General features: G+C 40.4%; 1 protein-coding gene across 1 annotated transcript; it reads left to right on the top strand.

Moving 5' to 3' along the window:
• The first annotated feature begins 14 nt into the window (after window positions 1-14).
• On the top strand, window positions 15-6,542 carry Ebna1bp2 (EBNA1 binding protein 2). Its single transcript, XM_074080411.1, has 9 exons — window positions 15-255; window positions 338-421; window positions 658-830; window positions 1,663-1,786; window positions 2,925-3,014; window positions 4,893-4,968; window positions 5,214-5,307; window positions 6,004-6,166; window positions 6,305-6,542. The coding sequence occupies exons 1-9, from the start codon at window positions 190-192 to the stop codon at window positions 6,353-6,355; spliced, it is 921 nt and encodes a 306-aa protein (XP_073936512.1). The 5' UTR covers window positions 15-189; the 3' UTR covers window positions 6,356-6,542.
• The last annotated feature ends 17,409 nt before the right edge of the window (window positions 6,543-23,951 follow it).

The raw sequence follows: 23,951 nt of genomic DNA on the forward strand, positions 1-23,951 counted from the left end.
AGCGGAAGTCCCTTTCCGAGAGTGGAGCAGGAACCTTGGGTTGCTGGTGGTGGTGGTGCACGTGGAGGAGCGGCTTGCGAGTGGGTGCTGAGAACAGCAGCTGCGTTGAGGGCCTCCCTCTGCCACCCACGTAGACCTCGGTGACCCCGCTTCTTCCTGTGGACGTGGGGCGGGCCTGCGTCCTGCGTTATGGACACCCCCCCGCTGTCAGGATCGGACTCAGATTCTGAGGATTCCCTAGTCACAGACAGAGAAGTAGGTGTCGGCGGAGCTCGCGGGGCAGGGCGAGGGAGGGGGTTTTAATTCCTCTGTCACTCACCGCGCCTGTGACGTGCAGTTGCAGGATGCATTTTCCCGTGGACTCCTGAAGCCAGGCCTCAATGTCGTACTAGAGGGGCGGAAGAAGGCCGTGAACGACGTGGTGAGCTCGGGGCCTTGGATAGGGGGGACCCGGAGATGGGATGCGCACAGGCAGCAGTTGTGCTTGCGAGACCGATTCTTGTCCCGGGAAAGACACACCCTGCACGATTCCCAGAGGATCGATTACTTGTGTGGGTTTCTTGGGATTAGCGCTTTCTCTTGTTGATTTAGCACCTTGGGCTTGGAGAGACAAACTTCGGGTTCTTTTCTTAGGAGCTCAGTGTCTGACTTTCCTAGAGTGGCCTGAAGCAGTGTTTGGCTGAATTCAAGCGGGATCTAGAATGGGTTGAAAGGCTTGATGTGACCCTGGGTCCAGTGCCGGAAATCAGTGAACCTCAACCAACACCTCAGAACAAGGACCAGAAGAAACCTGTTAACCCAGAAGACGATTTCCTGAGGGAGATGAGTTTGTATGTTTGTTTCCAAATGTGGGGGAAGTTGGGGGTCCTTGTGCTAGAGATGGGGAAAAGAGAAAGCAGTGAATTTTCACCCCCAGAAATATGAGGGAGTTAGAGTAAGCCTGGGAGTGGGCTGGAAGAGCTAGGAGATTCTGACTGTTTAGAAAAGAGCTCCAGTATTCAAAGTTCTGTTTGTGGACTGTTTTTGAAATAATTCACTTTTAAAGTTTTTGTGTGTGTGCATTCAGTTATTAAAACACACTGCGTGGGGAAGGTTCTGAGCAGACTTTCTTTAGTGATTAAATGGCATTAGTTTATGTGTTAATGGGTACCTTTAAAGTGCTCATCCTTTTAAACTACTAATTTACTTTTAACAACTTTCTCCCTTTTAAAAAATGATGTACAATGAAATTTCTGTCTACCAGGTTAGTGAGGGTTTCTTTACAGGTTTTGTTGACTTGTTCATTTGTTCTTGCTTTGCTAAGGAAGGTCAGATGTTGATAGTCATTTTGAGATTGGATAACCATGAGAGGCAGCAAGGAGGATTGAAGGCCTTTCTCTTCATTTCACATTTTACTTTTTTATTTGTTGGTATAACTGAGGTTTGAACCAGAGCCTCACAGTTACAAAGCAGGCGCTCTATTGCTTGAGCCATACCTCCAGCCCATTTTGCTCTGGTTATTTTGGAGATGGAGGATGGTGTGTGTGGGGGGGTCTCACGAACTATTTCCTAGGGCTGGCCTCGAACCTCGATCTTCCTGATCTCAGCCTCCCAAGTAGCTAGGATTACAGGTGTGAGCCACCGACCGGCAGCCTCATTTCATATTTTGTCCTGCAATTTCAGCTATCGCCAGGCCCAGGCTGCAGTGCTTGCAGTATTACCCCGGCTCCATCAGCTCCAAGTCCCTACCAAGCGGCCCACTGATTATTTTGCAGAAATGGCGAAGTCTGATCAGCAGATGCAAAAGGTGAGAAATAAGGAAATTCCCTTCTGGAAAGCAAGACTTTGTACCGAAGTATATTCAGCTGGCTCATCTCCTATAATGTTTGAAAAAAATATGTATAACTCCAGTAAAAATGGGGAGCTGTTGGAGGAGTGGCTCAAGTGGTAGAATGTCTGCCTAGCATGCCTGAGGACCTGAGTTCAAACCTCAGTGCTGCTAAAAACAAAAGCAAAAAGTGTATTTTGAAAAATGGGGAGCTGGTTGTCAGAGACATTTCTCCCAGAGATTCTCTACTTCTGAGGCATGCCATTCACTACCAATTAGGTAAATATAAGGATGACATTTCCTAATTTAAATATGTAAGAGAGAAGAAGTGTAGTTCCTAAAGTAAAAATGGCTTTTGCATTTTCTTGCTGGCGTGATAGTAGCGTGGTGTGTAGAGAAGACACTTGTTCTGGTCCTGGTGTTGCCAGTGAGCAGTGCACTTGTAGACAGTTTTTTTCCTCTGGGCCTCAGTTTTCTATAAAATGAATATTAATATATGGTTCACATACAGTGTAATTTAGAGTTAGGTAGAACTTGTTCCTCATTTAACTTTGGAGGAAAGAGAATTCAAGACATCAAATCCAGGACGTATTTAAATAGTTCCTTTTGGTATTAAACTAGATATTGGGGGAACTCTTGATTATACCCAGAGAAGGTAATTTAGAGATCAGCCCAGACATCTCTGTACATTCAAAATGATAGTTTCTTACACTTTCACTGAAATGTGTATGTCTGATGGAGAGACTAGGTATTGAATATCTGTGGGAGTTTTTACTACATAGGTAGCTTGTTAAGAGAAGGGCACTGAAGTCAAATGTGCCTAATCTCAGTCTACAGACAGAGGTGGGGAGTGATGGGTCTTCTTTCCTGGACCACATGTAAGTGGTTTTGTACAGTGGCACAAACAGGACACTGGGATTGGAAATGATGTTTTTAAGCTCTGGCTTTACCACTGACTCTTTTGATACCTTGGCCAGAGTGCTCAGCCTTTGGGCTTCATTGTCTTAAGTATAAAACGAGAGTAGTGTTTTACAAGTTCCAGAGTATGCAGAACTTCGACTACCTGACCCTTGTTCAGTGCCCTCTAAGTAGTGACTGACAACATTTTGCATTCTAGATTCGTCAGAAACTGCAGACTAAGCAGGCTGCCATGGAGAGGTCTGAAAAGGCTAAGCAATTGCGAGCGCTTAGGAAATATGGAAAGAAGGTAAGGAAGAAAATGTTTAGGGAATAGGACAAGGCTGGCAATGTCTGTTAGGTTATATCTGTGGTCTGATTTGGTTCCATGCCCTGTGTGTATTTGATCATGTGCTTATCTCACTGTGGAGTGTATCTGCTGCTGTCCATGAGCACAGTCTCACTTGACACTGTGCGGCACCAGGAGTAGTGTGGTAACAACAGGTGAGCCAACATCTCTCCAAGTTTTAGTTTTAACATTTGCACAGTGAAGAGATAGGTCCATATCAGTGGTTTCCAAGCCTGATTTCTCAGCAAAATCACCAGTGGAAAATTTCAAAACATTTTAGGCTTCAGGATCCCTGGGAATCTGTATGTTCTCCCTCATCCCCAAAAGTTTCCCAGGTGCTTCTCATAGGCATTCTGGATGGGTTGCACTGTTCTAGATGATCATCAAATCCTTACAGGGATCATACTTCAGTCTGAAAAAAAAAAAAAATGATATCCATGTGTTTGACTGTGAATGTATGAGTTCTCATGTAAACCAGATCAGACATACCATGAAGATTTTCTTGGATTTCCCTTTTTACTGCATTGTCACCAAAAAAGAAGGTGACAGGAATTATAGTTAAGAGTGTGCGAGGGAATGAGGGTGAGGAGGATCTGCCTGGGTGTTAAGGCTTCATAAGCATTTTGGACATAACACTTATGATTTGGGGTGTTTAGCTGTTGTCCTCATTTAGGGTCATCTCGCTGATAAATCCTAATGTCTTATCTTCTATAAAAAGTTTGCTGTGAATTGTTTTTCTGATCTGGAGATGGGTGGCTGGCATCATCTCAAAGACACTGGCAATAAGTTGGATATAACCTGATTTACCAAAAGCAAAGGAAAAGTTGATTGGGCCTGTTAACTTGCTGTTTTTGAGGAAACCTTAGGGCAGTGGTTCTCAATTTGGGATGTTCTGCCAGAGAACATTTGTCACTGTCTGGAGACATTTTTCAGTTGTCACATCTTGGGGCAGAGGTTCTACTGGCTCTAGTGGGTAGAAGGCAGGGACATTGCTAAACATTCTGCAATGCACAGGACTGGTCCTGTTCCTTTATAAAGAAATTTCCTGTCCAGAATGTTAGTAGCATTGAGATTGAAAAACCCTGCCTTGGGATATTATCTCCTTTTGTCTTTAAAGCTTTTTTTTATCTGTTCTGGTTCTGGAAGATGGAGTTTTCTCTTTGGGAATTTTTATGCCTAGTGAACAGTGGATTAGATATTTAATCTACCCAGATATAATTAATAGGAATTACTGAATGTGGACCTAAATATGGTTTGTTTCAGTTTCGTAGGCAAGATTGTATGTGGGGTAAAGGTGCAGACTTTGGAGTCAGTCTGGGTATAAATCTCAGCTCTGAGCTTTCTTGCTACATGACCTGGTACATATGTAATTTCTGGGCTGCAGTTTAGAAGATATTAAGAATTTGAGCTGGTGCTTATGCCTATAATCCTAGCTACTCAGGAGGCAGAGATTAGGAGGATCATGGTTCGAAGCCAGCCCAGGCAAATAGTTTGCAAGACCCTGTCTCAAAAAAGTCCACACAAACACAAAACACACAAACACAAAAAAGGGCCTGGTGGAGTGGCTCAAGGCATAGTCCCTGAGTTCAAACCCTTGTACTGCAAAAAGAAAAGAATTTGAACTGCAACTTCACTGAATTGTGAAGATGAACTGAAAATAGACTTAGAGCCTAGAGCCCTTAGCATAGTTTTTGCCAATGCATGTAAGTGTTAAAATAGTAATAGTACTGATCACTGTGGGTGTGGGTGTGGTTGTGTGTTTATCAGTTATTGAGAGAATGTGCATGCTTGGAGTAGTCGTTTGGACTGGGTATAACTGTTCTTGTTTCCATGTCACAGGTACAAACACAGGTTCTTCAGAAGAGGCAGCAGGAGAAAGCACATATGATGAATGCCATCAAAAAATATCAGAAAGGTCAGGATATCTCTCTGCTAAGGATGTAGGGTAATAAGGATCCCAGGTACCTTAGAGTTAATCTGAACTCATGGTGCTTTGGAGTCTTCTCGTTTGATTTGGTACTATTGGTCGTAAGTTTTGGGAATGGTGTGGGTAGCAAGATGTACTTCCAAAAGTCAATTTAGTGCATAGCAGCTACATTTTGAGGTTTTAACTTCTCTGGAAATACAGTGTTGTTGATTGAAGTACTTTTTCACTTACAGGCTTCTCTGATAAACTGGATTTCCTTGAGGGAGATCAGAAACCTGTCACACAGGGTACAAAGGCAGGAACCAAAGGCCAGCAGATGAAGAAGGGGTAACAAGTGTTTTGGTTTGGTTTTGTTCTGGGATGTGTAATTGGCCAACAGTTCATGAGTATGGTGGGGGATCTCCCTAGGAGCAGCCTCTGGGTGGAGGGTATGCTGCTGGAAAAGACTTACAGTGCCATGGAATGGACCTCTTTGCCATATCATTCTTCAAAAATGAAGACTTTGAATGCATGCAAGTCACTGTGACTCTCACTGTGACTCCCTGTCTCACAGTGTGATGGATCAGAGTAAAGATCTAGGATTCAGATCAGATTCTGCCATTCAGTAGGAGAGTAACCTTGAGCAAGTCCCTTGTTAAGAGGCAGTAGTTCAAGCCTCTTAGTACTACAAAGATTAAAAGGGAGAATTTTGGCTGTTATTATTTTTCAGTCCTACTTTCTGCTTACCTGGATACCAGGTGATTTAGCAAGATAGTTAAAATATAAAGCTTTCCTAAGATAGGAGAAAGTCACATGATATATGTAGATTCTTTCCTGCTTTTTCTTTCCTTTTCTGGGGATTAAAATCATAAATAGATGAGCTTGCCTGGGTAGTTTGTAGAGTAAAAATGTAGGGCCAAGGATGGAATTCTGGTGACAGTATTGCCTTTGGGGCTTTATAGGAAGGAATCTGGGAGTACTGATGGGCCATAGGCTCATAAGGACTTAATGCTGGCAGTAATCTGTGGGGCCACCTTTTTCCAGGCCTAGTGCTAAACGACGATATAAAAACCAGAAGTTTGGTTTTGGTGGAAAGAAGAAAGGCACCAAATGGAACACTCGTGAAAGTTATGATGATGTATCCAGCTTCCGGGCCAAGGTAGCTCATGGCAAGGGCATCAGGAGGCCTGGGAAGAAAGGATCGAATGTAAGTGAGCCAAGGGCCTAGTTCAGGGCAGGGTCAGCCCCTTCTCACCCCATACTCCCTCTTCTCTTCTTTGTGCTTTTTCACCCTGGGCAGAAGGCCATGAGCTATATGATCAGATGTGGTTCTCTTTTTGTGTAGAAGAGACCTGGAAAACGAACAAGAGAGAAAATGAAGAGCAAAACCCGCTAAACAGCAACTTTTTATACAAAGAACCAAGAAAAAGGGATGAAGACACGGAATTTCACAGTACACTTGGATCCTTTCTGTTGGTTTCTTCTTATAGAAAATATTTGTAATAAATTAAAGAAAAATTATGAAAGACACATGCTCTTGGATAAAACTCAGGACTGAAAGATTTAGAAGTTTGCATATTAAATATTGCTATTTATTGATAGTAATTTAGACTTTGAGTCCAAATTGCCTTCCTTTTATGATAGCTGAAGATTTAACCTCTACTTCTCACTTCCTTTTCCTCATGTTTCCAAATTGTTACACCAGAGGCAATCCCTGTAAAGGAAGTGTATTGTGATCATGTTTCTTTTGTGGTACAGCTGATGGGTTTTCCTTTAGTACATTGTATATTCTTCTGCTAGTTTTTTCCAGATCCTTTGGTGATTTTATCTGCCTTACAATTTTTCTGTTATTGCTCAGGTCTGCCATATAACTGTCACTTAGGTTGGCTACATTATTTCCTGGATTCCATGTTTTCCTTTCTTACTTTTTGCCTTCTTTTATTGTACACCATTTTCTAGTATTTTCCTAGAAAGGGCATATGAAAAGTGGACTTTGTATCTCCCTACATTTCTAAAGTTGCCTTTAGTTTGACTGGTGTGAATTTTCCCCTTAAAATGCTAGAGGTCCTGCTTCCTTGTCCTATTGCTTCTTCTGTTTCCATTAAGGAAGCAGGTATCTCATTCTCATTCTTTTCTCTAGAAGCCTGTCTTCTTCCTGATGATCTGAAACTATGACATACTTTGGCGTGGACCTGTGTTCTTTGTTTGATTTGGGTGGTTAGAAAGATTCAGACTTTTCTTATTGTTGGAAATTCTACTGGATAACTTCTTCTCCCTGCCATTTTCTTTGTTCTGATTCTGGAATTTTTTTTGTTAGACAAATATTGAAACTCTTCTGATAACTTCTAGATTTACATTTTGGGTCTATGCTTAGAGAAAGATCACTTTGGTTCTTTTTTCTAATCATTTTGTTGAATATTTTAGTTTTCATTTCACTTATCTGCAAGAGTTCTTTGTTGTCTCCTTGGTCTTTTTCATATCATTTTATTCTTCTATAGTTGCAGTATCTTAACATGTCTCTGAGGATATGAATTAGTTTTAGTTTTTGAAAAATTTTTCTGTTCTCTTCATTCTGTTTCCTCTGCTGCCCTCTGACCCCTACATTTTGCTTTCCCTCTTTCTTTTTTTCAAATTAGTTATTATGGGTACAGTTTGAAACTTTGATACCTGGGTACACTGTATTGATCAAATTATAGCAATTAATGTTTCTATCTCCCTATCATCACTTTGTGTTTGTCGCCTTTGAGCTACTCCTAGTTATTCCTGAAATATATACTAGGTCATTCGGAATGACAGTTGCCCTACTGCTGTAGAAATGAGAACTTATTCTGTCTAACTGTGTTTTGGAACTCCTTATCCAACTCTGTCTTTCCCTCTTTTCCAGCCTCTAGTGATCACTGTTTTACATTTAGCATTCAGATTTGACTTTATTTTAGCATGCAATATAAAAGAGAACATGTAGTATCTTCTTTTTTCAAGTTGAGCAGTACCTTATTGTAGAAGTCAAAAGCTTGGATTCTGAGTCCTGCTTTGCATCTTAATTGCTCTGTGATCTTTGGCATATGAAGTTTTCTATGTTTTGTCACCTCTATGACAAAATGTAGATATGGTAGTTACCTCTTTGGTTTGTGTCTGATTGAGTTAACAAGTGTAAAACCTTTAGAACATTGCTTACCACAGGATTAAGCAATTATTACATACCCAGTACTTTTCTCATAGTCCCTTACTTAGGATTACTTTGCTGGGTAGTGTTTTGTTTTTGCTATGCCAAAACACCTAACTCTGGGTACTTGATAAGGAAAAGAAGTTTATTTAGCCTACAATTTTGAAGTTGAAAGTGCAAGGTCCGAGATTGGGTGACATTCCCATCTGTTGTGTCCCTAATGAGGGCATCATGACTGATGGTATCACAGTGTTGGGACTATGCAGACAGGAAGCCAGAGAGATTCAGCATTCAGGCTTGCTCTTTTTTGTAAGAACTACGAGACAGCATTAATCACTCTAGGGGAAGTCCCTTTGCACTAAGTCCTACCTCTTACAGGGTTTACCATCTCTTAATATCACTACATAGGGACAAGCCTCCAGTACAAGAACCTGTAGGGGACAAACCACATCCAAATGATAGTGGGTGACTTTCCTTGATGAACCTTGATTCTGTATATTTGAGAGGTACTAAATTGCTAACTGCAAGCTATGCAGAGATGGTATGTTGGTAGGCAGGCCACTTTAGGTGTTGATAGGGTTGTAAGCCAGTTTACCTACCCTCCTTCCTATTCCAATTCAGAAATTATTCTTTATTTTAATGGTGCTGGGGATGGAACCCAGGGCCTTGCACATGCTAGGCAAATGGCATTTTTAAGGAAGCTAAAAATAGGTAAGTGCTGTATCTCATAAGTAGAAAAAACTGTTTTTGTGTTTTGTTATAGCAACACTGGTACAAAGAACGTTTCTGGTTTCATATGATAGTTTCCAGAGCCAAACGAGCTTAGTTTTTTTATAAACTTAATTTCAGCTAACGAAATTCTGATTATATAGATTATGTTTTCAGAAGACCAAAATATTTTACCTTGACTTATTGACCATTCGAATAAGAAGCCTCAGAAGCAGTTAGAGACTTTGAATTATGTGTTAAGAACATATTAAGAGTTTTAGGAAAGAATGTGGTTTACACTGGTAAGGCCAAATACAAGTTATGAATCCTAAATCCTTTCAAAGGGTTTGAAAATGATTTTTCTCTCTACCTCCTTCCCTTCTTACTTACTTCCTTTTATTACACAACAAAACTACTATTTTCTGTATAAATAACTCTGTAAAACTCATTTGCATCATTTCTACTGTTCCAGCCCTAAGTGTGATGAGATTGCAGGAGGTTTTATTCCTTCGTGTTGCTTTAAAATACAGCCCTGTGCATTGAAGATAGGTAGAAACCTAGCAATTCCCAAAACAATACAGGCGTTTCTTACTGTGCACAATTCCAGTATGCACAAATTGCAGTTAGTAAGATATAGTTAATGCCAGGCATGATGGTACACAGTGGTAATCCCAGCATTCAGGAGGCTGAGGCAGGAGAATCGTGATTTTAGGGCCAGCCTGGACTATAGTGAGATCCTGTCTCAAAAACAACAAATGTAGTTAAACAACAGCCATTTCTCAGCAGCACTTCACATTTCAGTTACCAAAATGTTACTGTGAGTAGTGGCATAAAGTAGAAATAATCATTGTTAATTCTTCAGTCCACAAATCGCTACATAAATAACATGCATAATGATCAGTGAGTGATCAAGTATCACTTCTTTCAAAGTCCACCTGTGATTGGCTACTGTGTATCTGTTAATTTCAGAAACAGACTCATGGACAGCAAAGTGTGTAGTTGGCTTGCCTCCTGTTTTCACTAATAAACCTACATGCATTTTAAAGTAGATAATTGAAAGAGAACTTGCCAGCAAAAGATGAATGTGTAGCACAGAAATGAAATTATAAGACTGGAGGTATAATTCAAATAAAATGCAACTGGGGTTATAGAAGAACTAGCTGATGTGGGAATGTTATTACTCCTGCCATTCTAGAGACTAGAGAAAGTGACAGATCAAGAGAGATGAAGGTGTTCTGGAGGGGTGACACTGGCAACAAAACCCTTTATGTTAAAGAGGCTTTTATAAGTGATGACATTGAAAGCACTAAATGATAAAATGTTGGAAGTGGTGCCAGACTAGAAAGGACTAAGACAATTTGCCAAGGCATAGAAAAGATGCTTGGCTGGGGGTGTAGCTCAGTGGTACAGCACCTGCTTAGCTTGTGCAGGAGGCTGTGGATCCAATACACAGTGCACACACGAAAAAGATGCTTGTTCCAGATCATAAGTTGTCCAGCAAGAAAAAGGCAGACACTTTTTTTTTTACAAAGATAAATATTTGATCTACAATGTTTGTGTTGTTTTAAATTACAGCCTACCAAATAGCCATTAGTTTTAATACTTTTCATTTCTTATGCATTTAACAATAAGTTTTTAATGCCTTGAGGAAGTTTTTTAAAGGTCATGAACAATTACAGTTTTTTTTCCAGTGATTATTAAGGTCACTTCACATGGTTTTAGAAAGAGCCATTTTTCTGCTCCTGTACTACTGTGCAAAGTGAAGCCTGTATGTTGTTTTTAAGGAAGTATACACAGTTAATATCTTTTCTTTTTTGCGTTGGAGTTGGGAAAGATGTGAAAACAAGAAATGTAATTGTGTTTAAAAGAGCAGACCTTCAGAAGCACAGTGATCACTTTCACAGCTAACAATCTTGTGATAAATAATCAAGGGCTTAATCTATTTTATGATTTATATCATAAAATTATACTCACCTCTGCATATCAACTAATGTGCTTTTTATGCTCTCCTTAAATGCTAAATATTCATGATAATTTCAAGCATAGTTATAATACATTTTCCAAATTGAAGAATGAATGACAAACAGAAGCTTCCAGAAGAGTTTGATATAGGTGTTTTAAGTGAAAGTCATTGGACCTCAAATGTATACATGTAAACTAACTCTTCTGGTCAAATCATAAATGATAACTGGTCATTGTCCTTCATATCACTACCATATTGCTGGTTGAACTGACCCCAGTGTTAGAAATGCTCACACTGTGTTGGTACGAATGGTAACTCTGATAACAAAAAAAGGCTTCTTTGAGACTCACGGAAATCAAAACAAGTACACAGAAAATAAGCAAAATGAATACAAAAGGATTTTGCATCTACTGATAGGAAGGTAATTTCAAAGAAATTCATGTAACAGAAATGAAGTTCTTCCTTTCCAGTCTAGAAACAAGCATACTACTGAATTTGTACTTCAGGTGACAGAACCAAGACTGTAGGATTTACAGATATTTTGCCCACAATGCTGGATTTACTGCTCACTAACAATTTGCTCTGACTTTCTATGTATGACCTTCTGTGATAACAAATAAGGTAAAACTGCTGAAACTTGCCCTAGGGGTTTCCATCCTTCACCAAAACTTATTACACATTGATGGATCCATGGCCTTTATTTTCAAAACAATTAAACCTAAAGACTAAACAGGACTATTTTAAATTACAAGCAATGTTAACTTCTGGTTAGATTCTTTTCCCGTCACTCTGAAGAGATCTTTTACCAGTTTCTTCTTTATCTAATGAAGCCAAAGGAAAAGCCATAATGAGTACACTTCAAAATTTAGGAATTTTCACTTTTTCTCTAAACTTTTCATTTACTTTTGTCTTCTGATTTTTGTTGATGGGGGCGGGGGGGATATTAGTGGGGTTTGAACTCAGGGCCTTATGCTTACTTGGCACTTCGCAGGCATTCTACCACTTGAATCACACCCCCTAGCCCAGTTTTGAAAAAAATTTAAACTTTGTAGTTTTTTTTAAAAAATTCAAAAGTGCTCATTTTATAGTTCAACTATTCGTTGAATGACTTGATTGGAGGATTCTCACACAGAAAACTGAATAAAAGCATTCTGACACAAATCTTACAGAAGCTACACTGCAGTTAAAGGACATAATTTTAAGCAAATGTTACCAGGAGACATGAGGCTGAGAGCTACTTATTGAGTGTGCCTTCTGCATCCCCATGCTGAGATTGGGGGTACTCTGCCTGAATAGGGTGAGGACCTACAGGGGCAGGGAGCCCCACGTTGGGGCTGGTAACACCTACCCTCAACCACATCAGTCTGGAAATCCAGCTTAGTTATCCCTTGTGGGTCCATAATACCCAGGTCTGTTGTTTCTTGGGGACTATACCTTCTTACACTGCCATGAGCACCATCTGGTGTCATTGTCCCCAAGTTTCTAGTGATGAACAGACATGGAGTATTTGTCGGCTCCTTGCAACGTGGATGAACATAAGTCTTATCTGCGGGGCCCAGAAGGGTATGAAGAGGGCAGGCCTGGCCAGACCAGTCATAAGAGGGGTCCTAGAAGGTCGAAGGTGAACACCTCCACATGTACACTTTGCACCCATGGAGCCAGGCCTTTGCTTCTTAAGGAAAAGGAGGGATGGTGGTTAAAGAAGTAATTTGTAATTTTCTGTTCCCCAGTTATCTAACTTGGATAATTTCTGTCTTCCCCTTCTCTTCCATCCTTCACAACCCTCCTCATTTTACAAAGATTCTGTCATCAACCAAACTATTCAGGCTGTTCTGAACTCTTTTTCAACTAGGCCTGACTTGGACTTCTGTGTTCATCTCTGCATTGTCTAATTTTAGCAAAAACACTGATAAGTCGGTTTAACCAGAACCCTTCTCCCTTGATACCTGATCATCCTCAATACTTTTGGTTCCTCATTTTCCACCATTCCCCAGACGATGTCTGACCACCCTGGCCTGCCTTCAACACTCTTAGGTTACTTTAGCCAGATTCCCCTTACACCTCTTATTTGTATTTATTTTCCATTTATTCATCCCTACACCTTGATCCTTAAGCTATAAACTCTCAGCTGTCCATGCTGCATTCCAATTGAGCCCCCCCTTGGTCCTCCACTGCAAAGTCCCATTCTGATGCCTTATGCCTACAGCAATGGCTCCCTCTTCAATAAATTCCTTGTGGTCTTTAATAATAACTAAATAACTTATTCATATTCAGCAAATGTCATTGAATAATTTCTGCTTTAACAGGCTCCCTTATTTACTAGAATTTAGACCTCCTGTGAGTTCTCCTTTTCCTCTTTAGGCCACCATCACTTCTTTGGCTCTAGCCACATTTCTCCCTTGCTTTTGGATGTAGTACTCTGTGTTAGTGGTGGGGCTTCCCTGACACCTTCTAAAAGGTGATGCTCCACCTCTGAAGAGGAGCGGTTGCAAATGAACAGCTCATTTACTCCCCTCATCACTGGTAGTTATGGACTCACTGAGCCACTGAATCTCCATGTGGTAGTCCTGTAGCACGGTCTCATGACGAGCTGTGTGATGGATGGGAAGGCCAGGCCTCTGGATGGAGTAGGAGTAGAACTACAGGTTGCAGAGAGTTCTTGGAAAGGGAGAACACTTGAAAATCACTCAGTGATGAAGGCATCTGAGATTAAGCCAAGAAGCCAGGAGCAGCACCTGATTGGTTCTAGGTTGGATTCTGTAACCTTTCTATTCTAGGCACCGTTGTAGCCTAGCCTGCATTTATTGAGCACTTACTGTGTGCCAGGCGCTGTTCTTGGCACTTGACAGTATTACCTCATTTGCTCCTCACAAACTCCTGGGTATCTCCAGCAATATCTTCATTTTATGACAAGGAAATTGAGACGTACAGTTACTTAGTAACTTACCCAGTCACCATATGAGTAAGGCGAAGGCAGAACTCACACCCAGACCAGTTCTGCTCCCACCCTGTTCTGTCGGCCAGCACTTCCATTGCTACCATGCTTCCCATTGCTTCCTTCCCAAGTGAAGAAGCCACACTGACGAACCGCTCTTGAGTCCCATCCAGTCTCTTGACTTTTAGTCTGTCTCTGGGTGTTTCTTCCTTCCTCCCCGAGCAGCACAGTGGATGAGATTCAGAAACCTGACTGGGAGATGCAGCCCGAATTAGGAAAGAATGAGGATTTGAGACCACGTGTGTCGTTGTGCTCAGAGGCACTTGTGTTGTATATTGTTGCCACGTCAGTCCCGTTTCCCATCCACATACTTCATCTCTCCATCATGCTGTGTGATCCCTCACCCAGTCCCATCTTGGTGAGATCTCATGATAATAATGAAAAGAATAGCATTTACTGAGTGCCGTGTGCCAGGCACTGTCCTAAGCATTTGTATTATTTTGGTTAATCCTCGTAACAACCCTACAAAAAAGGCTCAGAGAGGCTAAAATACCTGCCCAAAGTCACATAGTTAATGAATGCATGGCAGGATTTGAACTCAGTTCATATGACTCCAGATTCTGTGCTGAGAACATCTGAACGTTTGGAGGGTTTTTTGATGGTACTGGGGTTTGACAGTACTGGAGGTGCAGGACTGAAGCATGTTATATGTTACATATATATACATATGTATATGAAGATAGCATAATGAAGCCTACTAAATACTGTTTGAAAAGGGGACTAAGGAAGTGTATTAGAGCAAGTGAAATTGTTCAAAGTACAATGTACATATCTATGGAAATGCCAAACTGAAACGCTTTTGTAAAATTACTATACACTATTAAAAAACTCAGTTCCTCAGTTACACTAGCCACGCTTCAAGTGCTCAGTAGCTACATGTGGCCAATGCTATCTGTTTTGACCATAACAGAGGTGTGAGCATTCTTTTGGGCAGTGCCTGCCAGTCCTTGGCACAGTATGGGCAGATGTGTTTGGTCAGTATTTGCTGACTGATGTGGTGTCTGTGGGAACCTTCTGCTTACATCATATATGAGCCCTTACCTCATCCAGAAACACAGATAGCATCACAAGCTGGCAGAGCTAGATAAGCACTTTTACGACTTGTCAGTGTGAGCCATGCCTGGGTCCTGTATCTTGGCAAGGCTCAAATAGCCTTCTGAAGGTCACTACCTTACCAAGACTAAGAAAAAATGAGCCATCATTCCACTAAGAAGCCACATTGCTAGCTTGGGGACAAGTAGCAAGCAGCTTTTGTGCCCTGCTAAGTGAGGTTTCTTCAGCCTGGGCCAGTGGTCCAAAAGCTGAAAGCACTCCACACAGGGCTACAGCTTGGGTTGGATGAGCTCAGAGAGAAAGAGGGCTCAGAAGCTCTGTGGGTTCATTTTCTCTACTCAAGACCCACATTCTTATGTGACACAGGTGCCCTGATATGGGCTCTGGATGTATCCCAGCTGAGTAAGGCCAGTGACACCCTGGATCTGATAACTGCTTATCTTGGGTTCTTTCAGGCCGTCATGTGCTTTAAAGTCTATTATTCCTTAGGGAGATGAGATTCATCCTTCATGCCTGGAGACTATGTATTTTTTCTTTCTATGGCATCTGAGTTACTGCAACGGCTTCCTGCCTGGTATCCCTACTTCCACTCACTCCTATCTATCCTTTCCACACAGACTGGTTTTTTTTTTTTTTTGGCAGTACTGGGGTTTGAACTCAGGTCCTGCTATGCAGTTGTTCCACTGCTTGAGCCACACCTTCAGCCCTTTTTGCTGTGGTTATTTTGAAGATAGGGTCTCATTTATTGCCCAGGTCAGCTGCACCACGATCCTCCTATTTTATGCTTTTGCATCATTGCTGGTATGACAGGTGTGTGTCACCATGCCCAGTTTTTTTCCATTGAGATGGTGTCTTGCAAAAAAAATTTTTTTAGCCCCAATTAGTCTTGAACCGTGGTCCTCCCGATCTCAGCCTCCCAAGTAGCTAGGATTACAGGTTTGAGCCACTGGCACCCAGTTTCATGCCTGCAGACTATCTATGTATTGAGAAATACTGGAGAATCAAGAAACATAATGGCTCTAACCCTCCACCTTCTTACTTTAGGGGGCTGATTTATCTGAAGTCTCTGGGTTCCTTTTCAGTTAGGTCCAGATGCAGAGACCCATTTTCTAATTAAATACAGGGTATTTAATACAGGGTATTTAACTAGAAAATATAATACTAAATAAGATACCATTTGTATTAGCTACAAACTGTATTATTTAGGAATTACTCTAACAAGGAATGCGTATGCCCGTGTGTATCTCTCTGTCTCTGGATGCTGTTCTATGTCATTCTGTATGCTTGCAGCAGTGCTACACCATAATTTTATGGTTATTAAATTATAATTTGGGTATTAAGTCCTGGTACTGCTAGGGAAGAATTTCTTAAGTGAGTCTTGGCTATTGTGAGTCCTCTGCATTTATGTGTAAATTATAATCAGTTTTTCAAGTTCCCCAAAGATATCTGTTGGAATTTTGATTAAAATTGTATTGAATCAGATAGAGAGCACTTACAGGTATGAATCACTGGAGCCCAGCTCAGATTGAAAACACTCTTTAAAAGTACCATGTGTTCATCGGATGCTGTCATTTGGGCAGAATCTGACATAGTTTTGCCTTCTACACTTTGTTACCTTTCACTTTCTGGAGTAGAGCTCAATCTTCAGGCCTTTAATGAAAACACAGTGGCAGTCCCTCCCTTTCTACTAGGAGGCATTTCCAAGGACAGAAAGTCCCTGGCCTGGTTCCAGAATCCCAGGATGAGGAAAAATGGAGTCTTGGACCAGACAAAACAAAATAAACCTTGAGTCCCCATCTGTTTATAGTGGGGGCCCTGTCCCTTGTGTGAGTTCTGAGTCACCCTTTTCCTGTTCTCACTTTAACCTAGGGCAGGTCAGCATGATAAACCCTCTTATATCTCTCCTTGTCACTGTCTGTCCTGTTACCGGTCCTGCCATTTTCTCTGTGGTTATAGCCCAAGTTTCAAAGAGAAGTCAGTTGCAAACGTGGAGGCTTGTGTTGGCTGATCCAACTGTGGTTCAAAAAAATTGTTAAAGGTATCTCTGGCACCTGAAGAGGACCATCAATAAGGATAAAGGAAAAACAGACTAGTCAGAACCAAGATCTGGTCACAGACAAAGAATCTTGTAACTAACCAGTGAGAGGCTCTAGGCTGGATGTTGGCCCCATCATTCTGCATTCCCTATATTCACCAGGTCAGTCTTCTGGGAACCCATAGTTCGGTAATTCTGAACAGCATCAGTAGTAGGGAAACTGTCTCCGCAGGATGAGATTTGTGATCATCTAGTCTGGTTAGGGGTGGCTGGGTTTATCAGTGGGCAGTAGTGAATAAAGAGCTAGAAAGAAGGGCTGGGAGGAGGAGTGGGGGCAAAAATGGAGGAGTAACAGGAAAGGGGAGCAAAATGAACAGGGCACTTAGTGGAAAGTCTGGGAGGTCCAGGGGATGAACTGGGTAGGGAGATCCTTAAGGTAAGGTAACAGGAAGAGGTGGTCAGGGGACGGAAAGACATAGGGCAGTTAACAGAAAGGGTTGGGTTGCCCTGCAGGGTAGGCTGAGACCTGGAAGACTGAGGAAACAAGGGAGAGAGATTGGATGATGAGAGGGAGAAGGAACAGAAGGAGGAGGAGGCTGGGGTTGAGATAGGAAAATTCTAGGTAACTTTTTTTTGCTATCTTTTCAGAAGACATTCCTAACTTCTTATTTCACTGAAATCAGTCAAGCTGAGTGACGAGCTTGTGCCAGACCTGTTCCAACAATTATGCCACACCCCGCCCCTCATCATCCAATGACTAAATACCCATTATGAGTACACACCCCCACCCTTTCAGTCCATGAGTGGGCCCCATCAACCGGGGAAATGGTCCAAGTTTCTAGGTTAAGAATGATCATGGGAAATAGCAAGAGAAGGAATGGAACTGTAGTGTGAGTCCCTGTTTTTGGAATGACATGCAACTTTGCTCCTCAGTAGGCAAGGATTGATCAAAGAGATGGATAGAGCTAAGACCTGGGGCCTGGAAGAGCAGTCCTGAAGCAGGATTTGGAAAAATGGGAGGAGTTCTGTGCTCCAGTACATTTTCCAAAGGCTCTTCACATTTATATCACTGCATGCACAGAGTAATCGGAGAAGAGATGTTATGTCCATTGTACCAGGGAAGAAGACAAGGGAAGGAACTATCTTAGGCAGGCAGTGGGTAACAGAGCAGATGGGCTAAAGAAAGGGGCCTGTAGGAGGGGTCACAAAATGACACAAAGCACTGACAGCGTGACCCAACCCATGCTTCTGGACAGGCCTTGTAGGGAATGCTTTGAACAGAACTTTGCTTTCTGTAGCTTTTCTCTTTGTCCCTGTTGTCCCATGCTTTGTTGCCTAACTCAACTGGAATCAGAAACACTGTCAAACCTGGTAGGATGACTGTTCTCTCCTGAGAGTCTAGTGACTAGGATTGGATTTTCTTGTTGACTCTCTGAGATGCTAAACTCCATGTAAGCAATTAAGGAGGGTACTACACTTCCCTTCTTTTATCTGATATAGCAACCCTCTCCATTTACCATTGGTTTCTTTGATCACCATCCAAATCTTAAGCCTTTTTGGTTCCTTATCTTCTCTTGAACTCTTGTCACTATAATATTCTGATTTTCCTCCTTTGGCCCAGCCCTTTTTTTCTTCTATACTTCACAAAACTTTCAGTTGTATTCTTAGAAAGTCCAGGCATATGATTCCTATTTCTTTGTTTCTTCCTTGACTGACCCCTACATCTCCTGGCTTTAACTGTAAGCTAGATTTTCTTCAAAGAGGATATTGCTTCCCTTGAATCTCAGTGAGAGACTGCTAATTCTCTCAAGCTCTAAAGTATTTCAAGGTGTGGATTCTCCTTGCACCTTCCATTCCCCTTGAATTCATTATCACCCTCTTCTTATCAGAAAGTGTACTGCTCCTTAGAAGCTCTACCCACCACCATTTCTCTGGAAGCTTCCCATCTTCTTGATACTTTCTTTTAGTGAAAACTAAAACTTTTCTCAAAGTCTTATTCTTAATGTCCATGTAGATGGCTTGATTTGAGGCTTCAACTTCTTCTGTCCCTGATTTGCCACCAAAATTTGCCACCTACATTACACTTCGGTCACTTATGGCCATATTGAGTAACTTTTATTGCCTAGGGATCATCTCATGTGTAAAGTTCCTTATCTGGACATCCTGTTCTTTAACCACTTCTTCCTGTCCTTAACTGCATATTCACTCAATTGCTCCTACATTGCTAGAACCTTTTACTTTCCCTTTCTCCTTTTCTATCAACTTTGAACCCACTTGCTTCCCTCCTTATCTACTCAGTTTTATGTTTTCAGTGACTTACCAATGTTCTAAATTCTCTTGCTATCCTATCTTTTTGTAGCACTTTCTTGGAGGGAAAACCCAGCTTGGTTGATTACAACTATTTGACTTCCCTGTGTTGCTGAATGCTGCTGGAAAAATATTTCATACAATTTGGACAATTGATACTAAATTAGTAGTCTAATCTCAACTGTATACTCTAGCCTAAACAATACTGTTAATATTCAATACCTCTGAGAATCTTCATAGAAATATAATTTATTGTTATCAAACAGTGGAAAGCAATCTAAGTGCTTATAAATTAGGATTAGGCAGATTATGGTGCAGCCACACCATAGAATATAAAAAGGGAATCTAAAAATGCAAAAAAAAAGGAGATAAATACTTACAGTGATGTTAAAGCAATCTAGGATGGGAGGGGTAAATTATATTTGATAGTATAATATGATTTGAAAATGTAATGTTATCCCTCTGTAGAATACTACCATAACTGAGGCCCCAGGAAAGCACTACTAAAAATGAGCTCACAATCCAAAATTCCAAAATACATGAACAAATAATTCACATGAGGGATGGCCAGCAGATACAATAAAGAGCAGATTTATATATATAATCAATTGAGAATTTATATAACTCAAGGCATAAAATAAGAACTTGAAATTCTAAAGAAAAGAACATAAAAAAGAAATCCAGTTTTATTGAAATAAAACTCAATGAAAAGAATAAAATTCAGATTAGACATCACTTTCTAATACAAGAATGAAAAAGAATGTCGTTGAAATACTATCTCAGTGCATAAGATTAACTTGACATTAGATGCTGTTGAAGAGGGAAAGATTGAATACATCTGAGGAAGTTATTGAGAGATAACAGAAAGAGATGGAAAGAATGAAATTGTGGAGGAACGTTTATGTGGCATATGGAATATAATTTTTAAGTCCAAAAAAATGTATACTGAACTAGATCTGTTTTGCATGCTACACAGTATGTCTACCATTGAAATGATGAGTTTTGCACAAGACAAAGAGTTTATTCATGAGGAGGACAAGTATATGGAGATGAGAGATCAAATCTTGAATGGTTATGTGTTTAAGTGTATTTATGGGATAAAGAATCGGGAGAATTCCAAGATGGCAGCTGGAGGGAGGAAGCAGAAAGCGTGCCTCCTATAGTGAAATCTTGGAGAGATGCTGGAGATACACCTTGCAGGCAAAACCACTGAGAAGAGGCAAAACTTTGACCCCTCCACACCTCCGTCAGTGCAGAGAATCTCTACTTCATGTTAAATGGAGAAACCAGGAGGGCCCCCAGACTGCCAGATGCCCGCGCCCAGACAGCTTGGGAAGACGTGGATAAGGTGAGCTAAGTGGTACGCAGTACTCCCACAGACAACCCTGGGCCAGAACAGCATAACCCCCTGGACAGACCAACCTCCACCCAGGGAAAAAAAGAGAAACTGAGTAATAAGCAATAAGAACAATAAAGACACATAGCAAAGAGTGTGGGGTGCACTGAGTGCTGAAGGGGGGGAGGAAAACTCCACAGGAGGGGGGGAAGACCCACTTCCCACATGAGCTGTAAACAAACATGCAGGCCAGAGAAAGAGGGTGCAGTGTCACCTCCCCCAGTGTGCTTGGAAAGGGGAAAGTTTTTAGCAGCGGCTCATGCACAGGAGAACTCCCAGTAAGCAAAGCCTGCAGGGCCAGGTGAGTGCTAAGCTCACCCCAGAGATCTGCATAAATAATGCCTCCAGCAACAGCAGGCTGACAGCAGAGGGCAGGCAAGCCACAGCCCCAGATATCATTCACAGAACTGTCTCCAGACTCTTTTTTTTCTCTCTCCCTACCTTTGATGAGAAAACAACTGAACTACACCTCATGCTGAAAAACTTACTGAAACTGTATTGCATTTGAACTTGGGACACTTTGTGGGGTTTTTTTTGTGTGTGTGTGTGCAGTTTTGTTCCACTTTATGTGTCCCCTTTGATGAGACAACTACAGAACAACAACTAAGTCACCATATCCAGGACTGGAGGCTAAGACGGACACCAAAATTATTAAGACTGAAACTTCATTGCGTTTGAACTTGGAGGTTTTTTTTTTTAATTTTCTATTTTTCATTTTGTTTTATTTTATTTTATTATATATGTATATATATTCTTTCATTTGCTTATTTTTTATTTTTATTCTTATCTTTATTCTTTTTATTTTTTATTTTCAATCCTCTCTCTGTATCTCTAATGCCTGTTCAGCTTACTGTTGATTAGTACACTAATGCTCCCTGTTTATATCTTTGAAACTTTTTTGTTTGACTCTTTGTTTTGTTTTTTCCTACTTGTTTGTTTATTTGTTTTTCCCTTTTTCTTTAACTTCTTTGCTTTCCATCTCCTCTCACTCTTCCATTCTAAATATCACCATTGTTATTATTACAAGCTAGAAAATACTTAATTGCACACAGTACAGGGACAGTAACAACACCAAAGACAATGACGGGAAGACAGAAAAAACAGGGAAACCAGTTTCCCCACAGCAAAAAATTAGTACAGGAACCAGAGGGAAATGAAGAAAACAGATACTCAGATCCAGACTCCAACAAAATGAAGATAAACTATGCCAAAGAACCCAATGAAGCCCACAACAATAATTTAAAAGAAGAAATACTACAGGTAATCAATGAGAATTTTATAGAGATGATACTGGATATGGTCAACCAAAATGTACAGGAGACACTCAAGAAATTCTAAGACAACAAAAAATAGAGAATTTGAAAAAGCAAAAGAAGAAATAAAGGAAACCATAGAAGCACTGTATAAACACCAAAGTGAAACAGAGAACATGATTAATAAAGAGATAAATGAACTCAGGACAAAAATAGACAACATTAAAGTAGAAACCACCCAGGATATGGAAAACCTCAGAAAAAAAAGAATGAAACAGAACTGCAAGACAAAATGGAAGGCCAATCCAGCAGAACAGAACAAACAGAAGACAGAATCTCAGAACTTGAAGATGAAATGGTAATTAAAGGAAAAACCGAAGAACTATTAATTAAACAACTCAAGACCTGTGAAAAGAAAATGCAAGAACTCATCAACTCCATCAAAAGACCAAACTTGAGAATCATGGGCATTGAAGAAGGAGAAGAGGTGCAAGCAAAGGGAATGCATAATATATTCAACAAAATAATAATGGAAAATTTCCCAAATCTAGAGAAAGATATTCCCATACAGATGCAAGAGGCCTCCAGGACACCAAACAAACCAGATCAAATAGAACTACCCCACAACATATCATCATTAAAACAACAAGTTCAGACTAGGGAAAAATATTGAAGGCTGTAAGAGAGAAAAAACAAATAACTTACAAAGGTAAACCCATCAAAATCACAGTAGACTTTTCAACAGAAACATTAAAAGCAAGAAGAGTGTGGGGTGAGATCTTCCAGGCATTGAATGAAAATAACTTCAAAAAGGAAGATCCAACAATTTGTTGCTTACAGGAGACCCATCTCACTGACAGAAATAAGCATAGGCTTAGGATGAAAGGATGGAAGATTTACCAAGCCAATGGCCCCCGAGAACAGGCAGTAGCAATACTTATCTTTGACAAAGTAGACTTCAAACCTACATTGATCAAACGAGATAAAGGACATTCCATACTAATAAAAGGGGAAATAGACCAAAAGGAAATAATAATTATCAACCTGTATGCACCCAATGTCAATGCACACAATTTCATCAAACATACCCTGAAAGACCTAAAAGCATATATAAATGCCAACACAGTGGTTGTGGGAGACTTTAACACCCCATTATCATTAATAGATAGGTCATCCAAACAAAAAATCAATAAAGAAATCTAAGATCTAAAATATACAATAGATCAAATGGACCTACTTGATGTCTACAGAACATTTCATCCAACTTCTACACAATATACATTCTTCTCAGCAGCCCATGGAACCTTCTCCAAAATAGATCATATCCTAGGGCACAAAGCAAGCCTCAGCAAATATAAGAAAATAGAAATAATACCATGCATACTATCTGATCACAATGCAGTAAACTAGAACTCAACAACAAAAGTAAAGACAAAAAACATGCAAACAGCTGGAAACTAAATAACTCATTACTTACTGAGCAATGGATCATTGATGAAATAAAAAGTTCCTGGAAGTCAATGAAAATGAAAACACAACCTACCGGAACCTATGGGACACAGCAAAAGCAGTCCTGAGAGGAAAGTTTATAGCCATGAGTGCATATATTAAAAAGACTGAAAGATCTCAAATCAATGACCTCATGATACATCTCAAACTCCTAGAAAAACAAGAACAAGCAAATCCAAAACAAATAGAAGGAAGAAATAATAAAAATAAGAGCTGAAATCAAGGAAATAGAAACGAAAAAAAACATACAAAGAACTAATGAAACAAAAAGTTGGTTCTTTGAAAAAATAAATAAGATCGACAGACCCCTGGCAAACCTGACTAAAATGAGGAGAGAAAAAACCCACATTAGTAGAATCAGGAATGCAAAAGGGGAGATAACAACAAATACCATGGAAGTCCAGGAAATCATCAGAGACTACTTGGAGAACCTATATTCAAATAAATTCAAAAATCTTAAAGAAATGGACAGATTTCTAGATACATATGATCATCCAAAACTGAACCAAGAGGAAATTAATCACCTGAATAGACCTATAACACAAAATGAAATTGAAGCAGCAATCAAGTCTCCCCAAAAAGAAAAGTCCAGGACCTGATGGACTCTGTT

This window comes from Castor canadensis, chromosome 7 (assembly GCF_047511655.1).
Source record: "Castor canadensis chromosome 7, mCasCan1.hap1v2, whole genome shotgun sequence".
Classification (NCBI taxonomy): domain Eukaryota; kingdom Metazoa; phylum Chordata; class Mammalia; order Rodentia; family Castoridae; genus Castor; species Castor canadensis.